A 16,066-nucleotide genomic window follows, 5' to 3' on the forward strand; every position below is an offset into this window, starting at 1 on the left:
AACCAAATCGATTCAACGTTCAGTCAGGTATAGAGCTATGTGTGTATGGAACGCTCTTCCAAATACCATCAAACAACAAAACACCCAGTATGGTTTTAAAAAATCACTTAAGAACCATTACCTTCAAAGACATTGCAATAATTAAGATCAATTAAGAGAGATTCAGTCATAGGGCTTTCATTATATCTTATTTAAAAATAGATATGATATAAATTTAAAAATCTATTCGGAGTAGCGTAATCTTGTCAACTTCTCAATATTATTTATTTTTTGTGTGTGTGATTAAATGTGTTTATTGTAAATATGATTTGTAATCTGAATAATGTCTTGTGTGTATAGTGTGAAATGTGATGTCGTAAATTGTATTGTCACATGATAGATTGTAGGACCCCAGGAAGAATAGCTTCAGCTTATGCTGGAGCTAATGGGGATCCAAATAAAACAAACAAACTAAAGTCTACTTTATCTATTTTTATAAAGGAAAGAGGATGAAAAACACTCACCAAAAAAACAGAAAATGATACACTGAGACTGAGATTCTGGTTCAAACAGAATCCATCCCAGCAGTCTGAACTCAGCAGTGTGTTGGTATTCCAAGGGTGAAGGCATCTAGTGCTCCATGCCTGTTAACAGCTCTATCGAAGCTGCAGAACCATTAGCATCTCTCTGAAGGTTAGCAACCTTCTCAGGAGGCTATGTGATGTACTCTTTACCCACCTCGGGTCTCAGACGCCCGGCAGGCCCGCCGGGTGGAAGGAATGCCCTGCACTGGCCTGACCTTCCACAGCAACAGAACTACCATGCGTATACACCATAAACCGGTGAAACATGGTTTTTAATATTCATGGGCATAAAATATGGAGGAGCAGCCTTTGCATTAAAATGCTACGAAATCACCACGCACATGAAAGGTTTGAACTGTGGCATAGCGCATGTTTTCTTAATGAAGAAGAAAAATACGTAAGTGTAAAGCAGACATTTTTATACATGACATCTAGGCCTCCCCGACAAGTACAATCAAATTCCAAAGCATTGTAAGGCTGTTTACATCCTGCAGGAGGACAGCAGCATATCAGTTCTCAAGTTTAAACAACAATATCAAGCTCGAAAGGAACATGTGTGAAAGCAGAGTGGTGTCTGAAGGAAGATGGATCTCACCTGCATGGACGCCCCCTCTACCCGGGCCACGTACGCCATGCGATCCAGGACAGTGACGGTGACTGGCACGGCCACGAAGAACCCGCTCACGAACGCCCGGAGATACTTGCGACTCGCCCGAGTGTGCTGGGCCATTTTCTGTTTCCAGAAGAAAACACAGACCAGCCAATCAGTACTTCCGTGTGACGAGCAGAGGCCAGTGCAGGGTGAGTTCTTTAGGCACACCTCATCTAGGCCTACAGACAGTAGGTTTCATTGTACATATGGGGTATTCAACTTATTGAAATCAGAAAATCTGCCCCCACCCCCACACAGACGTTATATTTAATGTCCGCATCCTGAGTTACAAGGCAGCTGTGATAGGTCTGCAGATATGAAAAACAAGACTTTACACAAGTCCCACTTTTCAGACTTTTGAACATTAGAGGAATATTCTAGAACCTCATGCTGTCACGGATCACCTGCAGATCAGAAACAAACAAAAACATTTGAGAGAATTTTAAATGGGTCCATCAAAGATTGATGTGGTTTTCCCACCTGCCTGTTTTGGCCTGCTCACATCTTGAGACATCCCAGTGGCTCAGTTTGTGATATGAAGCCAGTCAAACATTTCAAAACAGAAACACCACCCGAAACAGAAACACCACCCAAAACAGAAACACCACCCGAAACAGAAACACCACCCAAAACAGAAACACCACCCAAAACAGAAAAGGTTTCCCATGCCCTCGGAGAAGCTTGTCAAACATCTTATTGGGTCACGTTTCTCTCATGTTTGCTGAGTAAAGTGGTTTCTTGAGTTCAAACTAGTAGTGTAAGCAACAAGGGGGTCTGCAACCACATTTACATTTAATTGTATTGCCTGAACTTTAAGTTATTATGTATGATTATGATAGAAAACAGTGGAGATGGCTCAGAAGAGGATGAGCCAGCATGCTCCAGGAAAGAACTGCCTAGCCAATTAGAATCAACCTGCTGCTGTTCACTTCCTGCTCCTGGTTTTAGTCAGCCTGATGTAATGCAACTCATTTAGAAGCCAAGCACAGAACAGGTGGAGTCAACTCGTATCCAGATGTGCACCCTGCCCCAACACACACACACAACCGTACAGCATCCTAATCAAAGGAACACTTTCCACATCCTGTGTATATTTTACGTCTTATTTAACACAGTAATCTCTTTTCCAAACCCCACCGTAGGGTATTGTAAGACATCAGTTACCATGTGCTGGAGGGAAAAAAACTCCAGCACTGGAGCAGAAAATCCATTCTTGCATAACAATCCATCCTGACAGGAACATCCTGTCATTCCTTCATCTGTCCCTGTACAACCAGAGGAAAAGTGCTGAATGACATTAGGCGTTGGGAGAACTATGGGGGTGACTTACAAGAGCAGCCCACATCTTCGGCATTAAAAAACATACAGTACAGTCAAGACTTGTGCCCAAACACACATCTCTTCTCAGAAGTGAAGAACTATGTCAGTATTGATCCAATGACCCACTTTAGCTTGAGGTTGGGGTTGAGGTTGGGGGGTACACAATACAATATTTAGCTACAATATTTAGCTCAAGGTAACTCATAATATGCTACATGAACTCCTTCAGACAAATAGAGGTCAGAAATGCGTGTGCATAGTACTGTCTACACCTGTATGTGTGTGCGCGTGTGTGCATGCGTGTGTTAGACAATCAACTCTCCCAACTATGTTTTATGTTTGCTACCACTGGTCTGAAACATCTTCTTTTGCAAAGCTGCCAAGAAAGGATGCAGTATTATCTGTATCAATAGCACACTGCGCGCCTTAGCTTGACATTGTTTACAGCAATGTGACAACTGCACTCAAGCACATTAAAGTGCGCTCCACTGAGAGAAAAAAAGCCTTTATCAAGGCTGCAGAAAAGGCATTAATACTGTCGACATGGTGACAAACGAGGTAGTGCTCTCTTTGAGCATTTGTATTCGTGCCAGTGTTCAAGTGTGCTAAAGCTGACTCTGTAACAAGCTCTGGCAACACACTAGACAGCTTATCAAAACCAAGCATTTATCTGGCATTCCATTTTACTGAGCTACCCAAACATGGGGCATTTAGCTGAGTAAGATGCTTAAATGCAGTTAGCCGTGGAGATACCGTAGTCTTTGATAACATATTGGTTAACTAGAAAATTGGAATATCTGCCTAACTGAAGATCAGTCCTGGATCACATCGGTATTTGTCAAGGCTACGTGACAGAATCCCAAACAAGCTACAATTGGACTCAGGTCTTGAGCAATGCCATCAGGTCCTATGACCTTATCTCCCAAGGGCTATTTCGATAAAATTGGATTCTCTGGCCATTGGGTGCCATAACGCCAAATGAGAAGTGTTCATATCGGAGAACATTCCAGAACAATAAATCCTCGAGGGATGATGCATGGAGGCAGGAGGGGGTTCTGATTAAGGCCAGCCGTGGCTAGATTTCCCCAAACTCTCCAGTTCTGCCTCCACAGCAGTTCTGAGCTTTAGAGGAAAGCACTCAGAGCCACCGAAAACCCATGAACCAGGGACAGAGGGAGGGAGAGAGAGAGAAATATTGAAGCTTAAGAGATCCTGAGTTATGGCATCAAAAAGAACAAAGGAGAAAGTAAAGTGACCTAAAACTGTCCATTCATCACAGCAGGTACAATCCCAAATAACACGATATTAAGTATATGAACAAAAAGGACTAGGCCTAATAAATAGAAGTTAAGCGTCCACTAGTTTGTTTCCTTCTGTCAAGCTTGTAAATCACTGGTAAGTAATAAGCTGAAATAGTCGTTCAACATACAATTTGAAAAGTTGCTATGAACAAATAAAACTGGCGACATTTCACCGAAGGCCAAACTAAAGTGCATAGGGCGTGGACCTCAGCCTACATCCAAACAGCAGACGGTTTTTATAATGAACCGAGCATCAACGGACAGGAAGCCTGTTCTGCCAAGCGCCAGATGCCCGCCTGCTCTCTAATCTCTGCCCACGGTGCTCTGGCAGACATGAGCTCAGGGCACAGCTTGTAACAGACCACGCGCTCAGAGACAGACGTCCATTTATTCTCCGCTCCACTCTGTTGCAGCTCCGATTACTTTGTCAGGGGAACAGACGGGGGGGGACAGAGAACAGGGCGGGCCAGCCGCAAGGACGCTTGAGGATGTGAGCTACTGAGCATCCTTCAAGGTCCTTTCAGTTCACCGGTCAAATGGCGCTCACCACTTTTGAAAGGTGTGGCTGGTTCAGAGCTCAAAACAGACCAAGCTGCATCGAAAAGCTACAAGCGGACAGAACGTCAATGTGGCTCCCTGCATATCTTCCCTCGCTAACAAATACAGAACCACAGCTCTAATGAGAGAATCCCATTGTCAATATGAAAGAGTCCTTCCTTTCCATTAGAGAGACAAAAGACGGCATGGAATGCCGGCAGCAGATTGATTTTTCCTGATGAGTGCTTATTTAAAGACGAGAGTCCTCCGCAGATGGAGAAGCGGCACCTCACTAGCTCCGTCTGTGACTACGGCAACGCAGCCAGAGCCACGCGTGAAATCGTGCATGGAGGATCCTTACAAACGGCTGAAAAACGTCTACATTCTCCCATCCACATCCATCTCCTTTGTGAGGAGACGCTCTAAAAACCAATTTTAGCATATGGGTGGTGTAACATTTAATGGGAGTTTGAGTTATGTTGCAGCCTATATAAAATGGTACACTTAGTAATCCCCTTACCCTAATCACTGAATATTTATTCATCTTCAGACACTGTAGGGAGTGGTGTGTTCCAGGGCATGACCATGCTCACTCAGCCAAAACTAAGGTGATTATTGGAGTGGTGTCAGTTTTTGACTGTAAGCTCACAGGCTTCAGGCCTACTGCCCAGGCACACAAATGGGATTTGTCTCTGAAGCAGAACATCAGACTCAGGTCTTAAAGTCACTGCGCTGGGAACAGCATTACAACAAACCCCTACTTCAGATGACCTTGGGTATTCACTGGGAAAGTTGGAGGTCTGAGCAACAATGTAATCAACGAAGAGGGCATCAGAACTTTAATGACGCATAGGAAGAGTGGATCAATAAATACAAGGAAGGATGAATTATCCCTGGAGAAGACGTTATTTGATGTACAGTGTTGTAGAATGGGCATGCTGTGACTGAGTAGGAGAGGAGACACAGGGATGTTACTGCGATAAATAAGACATTGCAAATCGTCTCTCAGCTGTAATGTTATTTTTGTATTTTTTAGGCATACAAAGCAGGGTTGTCATGGAACTCCAACTCGCAATCCTGTCAACTACTGGATCATTATGCTGAGTAGTAATATGGTATTTAGGCAAATTACAAACCTTTTGTCATATTTTTGTACTATAAAACATGATGCCACTCCAAAGGTTGTATGTATGTAAAACATATGGTAGACCAATAATTTTCAAAAGTAGACTGCTTTTCTGTAAACGAGCATATTCCTGTGTGTGTACTATCTGACTAGGACATAGAGACAGGGGTTTGTTGGCACACAGCATTTTTTGGTCCTTTTGAAAGTCACAGAAACAAAATTGTTACATTAAAATGTTTGCTTTCTGGACCTGCACTCATCTACTAACATCTGAAAATCACAAACTTTTTTGGGTGAGGGTAACATTTCACTTTTATAATATCAAAAGTATTTAAAAATAAAAGTGGTCTGTGGACTAAATGTATTATAAAATTGTGTCAGATAAAAGATATTGGAAATGTGTTACGTATAGTTAATAGACATAGAAATCAGTTACATTTTCATTTAAAATGTCAAAGTCTGTAATGAGTGATAGCTGGCTAAAATCATTTAATCACAAACTTGGGTTAAATTTGAGCGGGGTTGGTTGGGACATTGATTTTGAAGATATAGGAATTTGATTTTTATAAGTGGTAAGACATGTATTATATGTATGATGGGGGAGGGGCTACTAGGAGGGCTACAGTTAGGCTCCTGTTGGGGTTACTGTCCCTTTAAATATTGTCTAATAAGAACATTGTCAACATTCCGGTCTTCATTCTTGTTGCCTAATCCTGAGGATTAGGGATAGGGTTAAAATATACATTCCTTCAAATGAATTGCATAAAACATGTTGTTAAATTATTAATTGCTTAAAATATACTATTAAATGTTCAAATAGTTTCTAGTGGTTGCTTCATTTCGTGTAACTGTAGCATTTTAACATTGTGCCAACCAACCCCTTGATGGGGCTGGTTGGCACACATGCACAACATAACTTTAATAGCAAATCACCACATTTTTGAAAATATTTGTGTACATTTAAATATATTTAATTATAGCTTGGACCATAACGTTTCATTTGCTGCTGGTTAGAATACTGTAACATAAATGATGCAAGAGAAATATGGCAGACGGAAAAGTGTGCCAACCAACCCGGGTCTCCCCTATCCAATACATCCCCTTAACACCATTATGTTGCAAGAATTCAAGTATTTGCAGTGCGTGTATATTTGTGTTGGAGTTGTTAAAAGACACATTCGTGTGGCTCAGTCAGAACTGGACTTACACTGGATGAGAGAAATTTGCAAATCATGAGCAATCATTTCGATTTGCTTTCAACACTAGCCAAGTAACGTTTCTTAAATCAGGGAAGGCAAACTGTACCCTCAACGGGTGTTCACCCCTCACTCACACACCCACTTAGCTGGCTACTTTGTTTTGGAGTTACACGTGTGTAGAATAGTAACGCTAACAGTATCAGCACAAGGATGCCGTCAGGTTTAAAGTAACAACTTGTAAAATATCTGGTATTTGGAATATGCTAACATAAACGTTTACACAAGGACAACCACTCGTGACCTTCTCATTACTTTTACTGCACCAATTACATCACGCGAGCTAGCCGGCTAGCTAGCTAGATAGCTAATGTAATCATGTGCACAAGTTACTAGCTATTGTGAACAAAGCAAGAGGACGTTCTACAGTCGTTTCTTCCTTAGAAGAACGGCTATTAAACTGCCAACCACTACGCCATAACATTCCTGTTTAGAGATGTTCTTCGGTCTAAAACTACAACAGCCCACGCTGATTTAACCTACCAGAGATGTTATTTCCGTGCTCGTGCTTCTCTTGGTCACTCAATGGGCGCCTGGGCGGTCCAGGGTCCTAAAGAGTAAAGGGTTACTTTTGCGGTTGGATGTTTGGTGCTGACCATGGTGCTGACGGCCGCCGAAAGTCCACGACTTTAGCCCAAGGATGGGTATACTTTTAGATCCTTTGTTCTCAAATTCCTTTTTTTGTTTGTTTACTTTGCAGAAATATATGAATGAATCCTTACTTTGAAAAGTAACTAAAGTCAACATCTTTCTACACACACACAGTTAAAAGTCAACCAAAGCGGAAGTGCTTAAGTTTCAGGGTGATATTCTTTGGGTTTTAATAGAACAGATTAAAAAGCAGGGGCCATATCATTCTTATCTCATGTGGGAAGGAACATCCTGTTCTCTCAGCTGAATGTCTCATGGCCCATGAACAGAAATCTGGTACTGGCAACAGTATCTCCTCATTCGTTTGCTCAGAGCAATGGAAATACAAAGGGAGTGAATTATTACTCACATAGCACTTTCATGGTGACTCCTACAACCAGTTAGGGAGAGAAATTGAGCCTCACAGCCATGTTACATGGTAATGGAGGTCTTGTGTTAAGAAATACCTTCTTAGCAGAAAGGGAAAATGGGTGATAATAAAATAATTTAATTAAGTATGCTGGAGTAAATGTGTAAATCAATGACTAGGGCAGATTTTTTTTTTTATTCAGACAGTTACGGACTTAAACACTGATTCTAGAGAAAATGTTCAGCTGTGGAATCAATAAGTTCAGCGAGCAAGGTTTTGACATGGCCTTGGGGCGGTAAGACTGAGGATGGATGAAGGAGGAAGCTGTAGGATTTGTTGACAGAACTTGGCGGGATTTCACTGCTTACCTTTGATCCAGCCGGGCTAGCTTCGGGCTGTTCATCCTCTCAGCGTGGAGATGCCAAATTGCAAGTCCAATATAGGCCTATAGGAATGAATGAGGTTGTTCTGTACCTGTGTTGCCGCGTCAAAGAGTGGGTAGGCTAAACAACAACAACAGCTACGAAACAAGAAGAAAATATTTCATTTTATTTTTGTTTCGTTTACTGAATAATGTGCAGAAATTCCCCTTATGAAATTCCAGCACAATCGGAAAAGATAACAAAGCGTTAACTCCGGGATGTAAACAGCCTCATCTTCCATTTCCTTTTTTGCCAGAAGAATTTAGAGGTCAGTTTGAGGGAGAAAATCAATGACAGTATTCGAGTTACATGCTATAAGGACACTTCTTGCAGAGTTTTTAAATGTGTTTAATGGTCTCATTGCATACTATGAGGGGCATAGCTGCTTCTGGCTCCATATCCCTGCAGTGCAACTGGGAAGGCTCGAGTCGGATTGAATAAAATAAAAAAGTGGGGGTTGGGTGTGGTTTGTGCTTACAGTATAGCTGCAAGGAAGAGAAGCAGGGGCAAATCTAGGTTCCCACTTTTGGGGGGGGCTAAGCCCCTAGATAAAATAAAATATTTTTCATGTGACCCAGCAAAACTAGGGGTTCTGGGGGCATGTTCCCCCAGATTTTTTTTTACAAATATCCTTTTAAATAGTGCCTTAGTCTAGTGGGTTTTAGGAAGAGAAATTGACAAATTTAGATTTAAAACATGAAAGAAAAAAAGAAAAAAATTTTTTTTGATTTGTTATTATTTAAATGTTTTGGGGGGGCTAATGAAACTTTTGGGGGGGCTCCAGCCCGTGGAAGTGGGTTCCTAACCGGCCCAGGTGTTACCTGTTGGCTAAGTATCCTCTCCTCGTCGATATAGTGTACTGGAGAAAAACATTCGGTGTTGTACTGAAATCAGTGACCTATAGAAAACTGTGAACAGGGGTCACTGTTCTAATGGCTTACCATATCAGCAAATGGTTGAGGCCTAACCCTAACTATATTCGAACATTAAAAGTCATAGAGACCCCTGGTCGCAGTTTTCAATTGGTCACCAATCTCAGCACAACACCGGACTTTGACTCCTCTTTACATGAACACTTTACCATTAGTGTCACTGTTATGACTCCTCATTACATGAACACTTTACCATTAGTCTCACTATTATGACTCCTCATTACACGAACACTTTACCATTAGTCTCACTAATATGACGCATGACTTTGGTAACAAGCATCTGCAGGTGTTTTTAGAATGGGGAGATAGAAAGAGGAAGAAAACCTGAGAAAAATAGGATGGGTGGAGAAAGTAAGATAGCCTATCAAATAGATTAATCTAATCTGTGATTTATAAATATACAAGGCATGCTGTGTTTTCCATCCTCTAACAAATAAAAAGAACAGATTTGCTTGTGGAATGAGAGAAAGATAGCAAACAAGATTTAAAATTGGCCCTCACAAGCCTGCATGACATCAAGCTTAAGAGGACTTAAACATCAAAGACTTCAACAAATAGAATAATATTTGTAAGCTTTTCACACTTCTCGGAATAATAGAAAGCTGTTATCTCAGAGCATCGAGATTGGTCTATTATGATCTTGTTGGAATGAACATAATTAGGGTTCCTCCGGCAAGAGGGAACCTATTGTATTTTTTAGTTTTGTTATTATTATAATAAATCTTCTTCTCCTTGCGCCAGAATAACTCAACATGTTATTGGAAACACATTAATTTGGCACATTGATGCTACATCCAAGTGGGTACCCCCACACCAAATATGGGACACCTTCGACTGTAGGGGGCGCCACAGGCCACGCCCTAAAGTCAGATTTTCAAAGTGATAGCATTTCCACCCCGTTGCTCCAATTTGGTACTTTTGAAACTTGGTACACGCCTCATTTCTCATGGGGAACAAAAAAGCCCAGAGGACCCATAAGGTCTGCCCTAATGGATTTTCTTAATCAATGAAAACTTGAGGAAATCTTTACAATGCCTCTCCTCTTAAACCAAAGATCCAAATGACTTGGAATTGTGTACACATGTGTAGAATTGATGTCTTTATATAGGATGACATGGAATGAGAAATACAATTCAAATTGCCTGAAAGGGGTGTTTTTATGTGAATATCTACATTGCCACTTAACAGCCTAGGTGCCGGGTGCTTCCCGGGTGCTTCCCGGGTGCTTTCCAAGTCATAACAACCTTATGACGTTTATTAAGCGTTGCTGCCTCAACACTGATATAACGTTGATGAGACACAACCAATATGAGAGTTCCGTACAGAGATGCATGCCAACCTTTTGACACACGCTCTGCTCTGCGGGCCACAGTAGGGGCTTACCCCGCAACTGAGTTCTCGTAGAAGGAGTTTGCTGGTTTGGCTAGAAGCTGACAGTGTAGTGACCTGTGCGGGTGGTGCTGCCCACATAATGACATATTTTGAGGCTCCTGATTCTAAATGCTAGAAACAGGTGCTGGGTAGGCAGTTGCTATGCAACAATCGGGTGCCAGCCAGGTGGGCTACGGCTGAGAGAAGACGGCACACGACACCTCGGAACACTGGGATTCTTGGAAAGGCTGAACCACAGGAAGAGCTAGCTACACTAAGCTAATATACAGGTGGCGCCCAGACTTGTCTGTCATAAGAAAGACAGGCAGAAGTATGAACGTCACACTCAATGATTTCACAATGTGAGATCTATGGGACACAGTCAGTGTTGCTAATAGTACAATATATCTATATCTGAGAATAATTTGAACATGCTGCATTGATTTCAATGCAAGGCTTTAACACATAAAGGGGAAAATGGGGCAAGGAATTTGAATCAGCTTTAATCCATTTCTCAAGAGAAGGATGCCACAGAGCATTTATTCGCATTGCAAGTTATTCACATTGCATTTAATAGAGAGGATTGCCATTGCCGTCACACCCACCTTGGTTAATCTCTGGTATCATCGCATGTCCGTAGATAATAAGAGCTCACCACCTTGGCGTCTCAGAATGCGGAGTAGACTGGGCACTGAGGGGAACAGTTGGCCAAATTAAATAACCCCCTTCAACACTCTCTCCTCCATGCGCACCACCCTGCTATCCCTCCATCCTCCCCGGAGTTTAATTAGGCTCTCTGAGCTCCGTCTGAATAATGCAACACCTGAGCACACCTGAGTAGTCTGCTCAAACACAGAAAGTGGAGAATCAGGAGAGACAAGATGAGCGAGGGAGAGGCGGTGAAAGATAGCGAGAGGGAGAGGAGGTTAAGAGAAAGTGTGTATGAGAGAGACCCGTAATTGTTGAATATGACAAAGCCGTAATCATGGACATAAACACACACACATCCCCCCAATATTAAAATCTGGTCAAAATGTCCCTCCCCCCATATATTGATATAAAAATATAAATGTGCTATGCTACAACAGGCAACCAAGATCCCCCTCAATGTTGACTCCATGGCTACGGCCTTGGAATATTACACATAGATATGGCATATGATTAGTCCACAAATATTATAAAACTGTTAGGGGTTCCTCACTGGTTGTTGGTTAGAATATTTACTTCATTGGTGTAATTAGGTAAACCAACTAATATAGTGTGTAAACGTGTTATGAAAAAATTGCGTCGAGATTGTTTAAGGGAAACTTTGGTTTTGGCACCATCTAGTGGCCATCCACCAGAAGCTTCCGATTGGTCAATTATCAGCAGTTAGGATACGACACATGACATTAACTTTGAAGATGGCTGCCTGCATGGAGGATAAGACGGGTACGTGTTTCTTGCTCAGAGCAACTTAACTCATGACATGATACAGCTCTCCACAACAGCTCTCTACTCTCTGAGCTCTCAATTCAGACAGTGTTGCTAATGAGAAACGAAACTTATTTTCTCGATCAAAAAATGTAAAACCAACGGGATAACGAGCTAGTAGTTGGCTACATGTAAAAGACAATTACAGACTAGCGTTACATAGACAAAACACGTCAGCGTATTGTACATTGGCATGTTACCTATAATCTGATTAATACCACGTTCTTGCGCCACTGTTTCATCCTAAACCAAAAATAAAGGCCTGTGTGTCAAGAGCTGTAACCATAACCTAAACTTTGACAAACATTGCCAAATAACGAGTTGTTTTCCCTTTCAGAGGAAGAGGACAGTATTCTGGAGGCCCTGTGCTTCCCAGAGCGTCCCGCTCCCAGGACCTCCAGCTCATCCTCTCGTGGCAAGGAGGTGGTCACCTGCGTTCTCTGTGCTGACTCGTGCCCCTTGTCTGAGAAGGACCGTCTCCTTAAGCACCTGGCTGTGGAGCATAAACTGGTCATCGCTGATGTCAAACTAATCGCAGACTTCCCTAAGTATGTTACCTGTTCTTAGTGTTCTCCGTACAGAAGAGATACGTTAGTTCCCTCGAGATTACTGGCTTTTAAATCCCACAGGAAATAAACGGTGTAAGCTTTCATTCAGGTACGTGCTTTACTGGAGGAAGAGATTCACAGAGCAGCCCATCACAGATTTTTGCAGCGTGATTAAGACAAACTCAAAAGGCCCTGTTGGTAAGTGTACTTTGATGTAGGTATAATTGAAATTCAAATAATCCTCGGCTCTAAATTCACTCCCTGCGGTTTTAGAGAAACAAGAGGACTTCTTCCTCCTGTGTGATGTTCTCCCAGAGGACCGGATTCTCAGGGAACAGCTCCAGCAGAACCGACTGGTGAGTTTCTCAGACCAGGAACTGCTGCTTGTCCCACTTCCATACCAGAGCTTATGTTTCAGCACTTTTTCACGCACAGCAAGACGCTGGTTTCGTAACTGTCGCTCCTTTTAAACTAGGTAAGCATTCAGAGTTGAAAATGTCAGTTAATGGTTACCTTATTACTTGAATTTGCAGAGAAAATCCCCAAATACAGTTTACAGCTAGCTAGCGGTAGAGAGCTAACGAAGACTTACTTAAGCGATCCCTCTGTGCTTTTCTGACAGAAATAAACAGTATGTAGACACACGGCACACATGACTTGTGTTTCTGGGACCTACAGGAAGAGATCTTGGAGCAGCAGCAGATAGAAAGAGACGACAGCAGCTTCCGACGAGACTGCATGTTTTGCAATGAGGAGTTCACAGGGAACAGGTGGGTCCATGTACAGAGTGTCTCTGCCCTGTCCGCTCTCCGTCTCTGCCCAGAGTGTCTCTGCCCTGTCCGCTCCTGCAGTACTGCTGACGCTGTTCACGCGTGAAGCAGAGCCATGTGACGCTGTTCTCTCATCCCAGGTCCTCGCTGCTCAACCACATGGCCCGGGAACACGCTTTCAGTGTGGGTCTACCCGACAACATAGTGTACTGCCAGGAGTTTCTAGACACGCTCCAGGGCAAACTGGACAAGTAAGAATGAGTTTACACTCCAGGAAGACATTGATGTTGGAGGGAGCAACTGCATGAATATGAAGTGATTGTTATGTTCTGATGTCAGTTTGCAGTGTCTCTACTGTGAAAAGACCTTCCGAGACAAGATCACGCTGAAAGACCACATGAGGAAGAAACAGCATCGCAGGGTTAACGCCAACAACCACGAATACGACCAATTCTACATCATCAACTACTTGGCATGTCCTGGTGTCTGTGTGTCTATTCAAGCTTGGCAAACATACGGGTACACATGTGTTTATGGTTTAGCTTGACTTGAAAGATAAACAATATCACAACGTTTTTCCGCTCCATGGTACCAGGAACTGGGGAAGACTTGGGAGGAGGTCCAGTCCGAGGATGACCATGAGATGCTGGAAGATGAAGATGAGTGAGTTTCCCTCTGGTGCCACTGTAAAACCTTCATGGTTCAGTGTCAGCTGTCACAGGCCTGTACAGCAGGGGTCACAGGCCTGTACAGCAGGGGTCACCAACCCTGTTCCTGGAGAGCTACCTGCTTGAAGGGTTTCACTCCAGTAGTAATCTAGCACACCTGTATCTGATACCTGAGCTGAGTCAGGTGGCTGGCATGTGGTGTGTTACTCTGAGGATCTGATACAATCCTACATCAAGACAGTTATGAGTCATGTTCAAATGAATGGGCTGCTGACTCTGTTTGTCCGCTGCAGTGATTGGTCAGATTGGCAGGCTCACCCGGTGTGCGCTGTATGTCTGTTCTGTGAGCACCAATCAGAGACCATGAACAAGATCTACGACCACATGGGGGTAAAGACACAGTTCACTAAACAGCGAAAGCATGAGAGCATAGTAGTAACATTTACTGATCCTGGAAATTCTTAAGACTTGTCTTTCAAAGCCTTATTTTTTTCCAGGAAGCCCATGGATTTGACCTCCACAAGTTGAAGTCAGAGCTCAGTAAGTAACACCAGACAATAACCAAACAGCACCAACACACAAAGACACACACACACCAAACAGTAGTTCTGTCCAACTCACCACCCTGTGTGTCCTTCTATAGACCTGAGGTTCTACCAGCAGGTTAAACTGGTCAACTACATACGCAGGGAGATCCACCAGTGCCGTTGCTATGGCTGCCAGCAGAAGTTTGCCACCAGGTCGGAGGTCCTTCATCACGTGGTGGAGGCAGGCCATGCCATGATGCTTCCAGGGATGTCCACATGGGACCAACCTCAGTACGTCATCCTTTATGTACCTCTGACTTATTTAGAGATGGAGTTATAGTTCTGGATTCAAACATACAACAGTGGATTGACACATTTTAGTCAACTGCAGTACGCGTGTCTCAGCTGTAAGTGATTCAGATATACCCTCGTCTTACTGGGCCGCCAGGTCCTGTGTTCAGTAAGGAAGCTCCTCCCTCCACAGTTACTGTGTTCAGTAAGGAAGCTGTTCCCTCGCTCCACAGTTACTGTGTTCAGTAAGGAAGCTGTTCCCTCGCTCCACAGTTACTGTGTTCAGTAAGGAAGCTGTTCCCTCGCTCCACAGTTACTGTGTTCAGTAAGGAAGCTGTTCCCTCGCTCCACAGTTACTGTGTTCAGTAAGGAAGCTGTTCCCTCGCTCCACAGGTACTACTTCCCCACGTATGAGAACGACGCCCTCCTGTGTGCCCTGTCCGACAGTGACAGTGACAGCGAGAGGGAGGGTCACGGTGGAGATGTCCCTGTCATCGCAGAGGACATCTCCAACCTCAGGGCCTTGAAGCAGACCAGCGTCCTCAACCACCTGCTGAAGAACAGAGGGGCCAACATCTAGCTGGATGAATGCGTGACCCGAACAGGGACGTGGTGTATTTCAAAATATATAAACATGAAGTGTATTTTTCTCATGCAGTAAAATAATTTATATTTCATTTTGATAACTGCTCGGTACATCAAACACACCATGTGTTCTGTTGTAAATAAAATATTTAACCCAATGTAATCTTGCGTCACTGTTAAACCCACTGGTTGGTGGTATTGTGTATAAATATATCGTTTTTGATTCCTGAGCACCATTCTTTTTGACCACTTCCCAATTCTTCCATTTCTATAGTCAATCTTTTTTCTTCATGTTGTGTCTTGACTGGGGTGGTGTTGGGTCTTAAGTATATTGTGAAAACTACTACCTCTTGTCATGAGCTGTTACAACTTCTCCTAGCAGTTCTAAAAAAACTGAGGGTTGACTGCACTATCTAACCACTCAGAACAAGTCAGGAACCAAGTCAGGAACCAAGTCAGGAACCAAGTCAGGAACCAAGTCAGGAACCAAGTCAGAACAAGTGGCAAGCTGGTAAGCCACAACAGGCTGTTCTGCCTTCCTGGACCACAGAGGCTGTTGGTCTGGGCTCCAGTTAGACCACAGAGGCTGTTGGTCTGGGCTCCAGTTAGACCACAGAGGCTGTTGGTCTGGGCTCCAGTTAGACCACAGAGGCTGTTGGTCTGGGCTCCAGTTAGACCACAGAGGCTGTTGGTCTGGGCTCCAGTTAGACCACAGAGGCTGTTG

General features: G+C 43.2%; 2 protein-coding genes across 3 annotated transcripts in view; one reads left to right on the forward strand and one right to left on the reverse strand.

Annotated features, from left to right (window-relative positions):
* Positions 1–7,302, reverse strand: part of immp2l (inner mitochondrial membrane peptidase subunit 2) — a 74,912-nt gene extending 67,610 nt beyond the window's left edge. For both annotated transcript variants that reach the window (XM_047034745.1, XM_047034743.1), the window contains exons 1-2: positions 7,239–7,302; positions 1,159–1,296 (exon numbers count right to left, since the gene is read on the reverse strand). In XM_047034745.1, coding sequence (XP_046890701.1) covers positions 1,159–1,293 — 135 coding nt within the window. In that variant the 5' untranslated portion in view covers positions 1,294–1,296; positions 7,239–7,302. The remainder of the gene's footprint in view (positions 1–1,158; positions 1,297–7,238) is intronic.
* A 4,564-nt stretch (positions 7,303–11,866) lies between these two features.
* znf277 (zinc finger protein 277) lies at positions 11,867–15,500 on the forward strand. The gene is made up of 12 exons (XM_047034355.1): positions 11,867–11,911; positions 12,291–12,501; positions 12,611–12,699; positions 12,775–12,857; positions 13,180–13,271; positions 13,412–13,522; positions 13,611–13,743; positions 13,867–13,934; positions 14,233–14,329; positions 14,437–14,479; positions 14,583–14,757; positions 15,151–15,500. The coding sequence occupies exons 1-12, from the start codon at positions 11,884–11,886 to the stop codon at positions 15,335–15,337; spliced, it is 1,317 nt and encodes a 438-aa protein (XP_046890311.1). The 5' UTR covers positions 11,867–11,883; the 3' UTR covers positions 15,338–15,500.
* The last annotated feature ends 566 nt before the right edge of the window (positions 15,501–16,066 follow it).

Source organism: Hypomesus transpacificus, chromosome 14 (assembly GCF_021917145.1).
Source record: "Hypomesus transpacificus isolate Combined female chromosome 14, fHypTra1, whole genome shotgun sequence".
NCBI lineage: Eukaryota > Metazoa > Chordata > Actinopteri > Osmeriformes > Osmeridae > Hypomesus > Hypomesus transpacificus.

Coding starts and splice junctions, on each gene's coding strand:
- znf277 (XM_047034355.1), top strand. CDS start 11,884: ATGGCTGCCTGCATGGAGGATAAGACGG. Junction 13,523..13,610: donor CTCCAGGGCAAACTGGACAA/GTAAGAATGAGT, acceptor TTCTGATGTCAG/TTTGCAGTGTCTCTACTGTG. Junction 14,758..15,150: donor TCCACATGGGACCAACCTCA/GTACGTCATCCT, acceptor CTCGCTCCACAG/GTACTACTTCCCCACGTATG.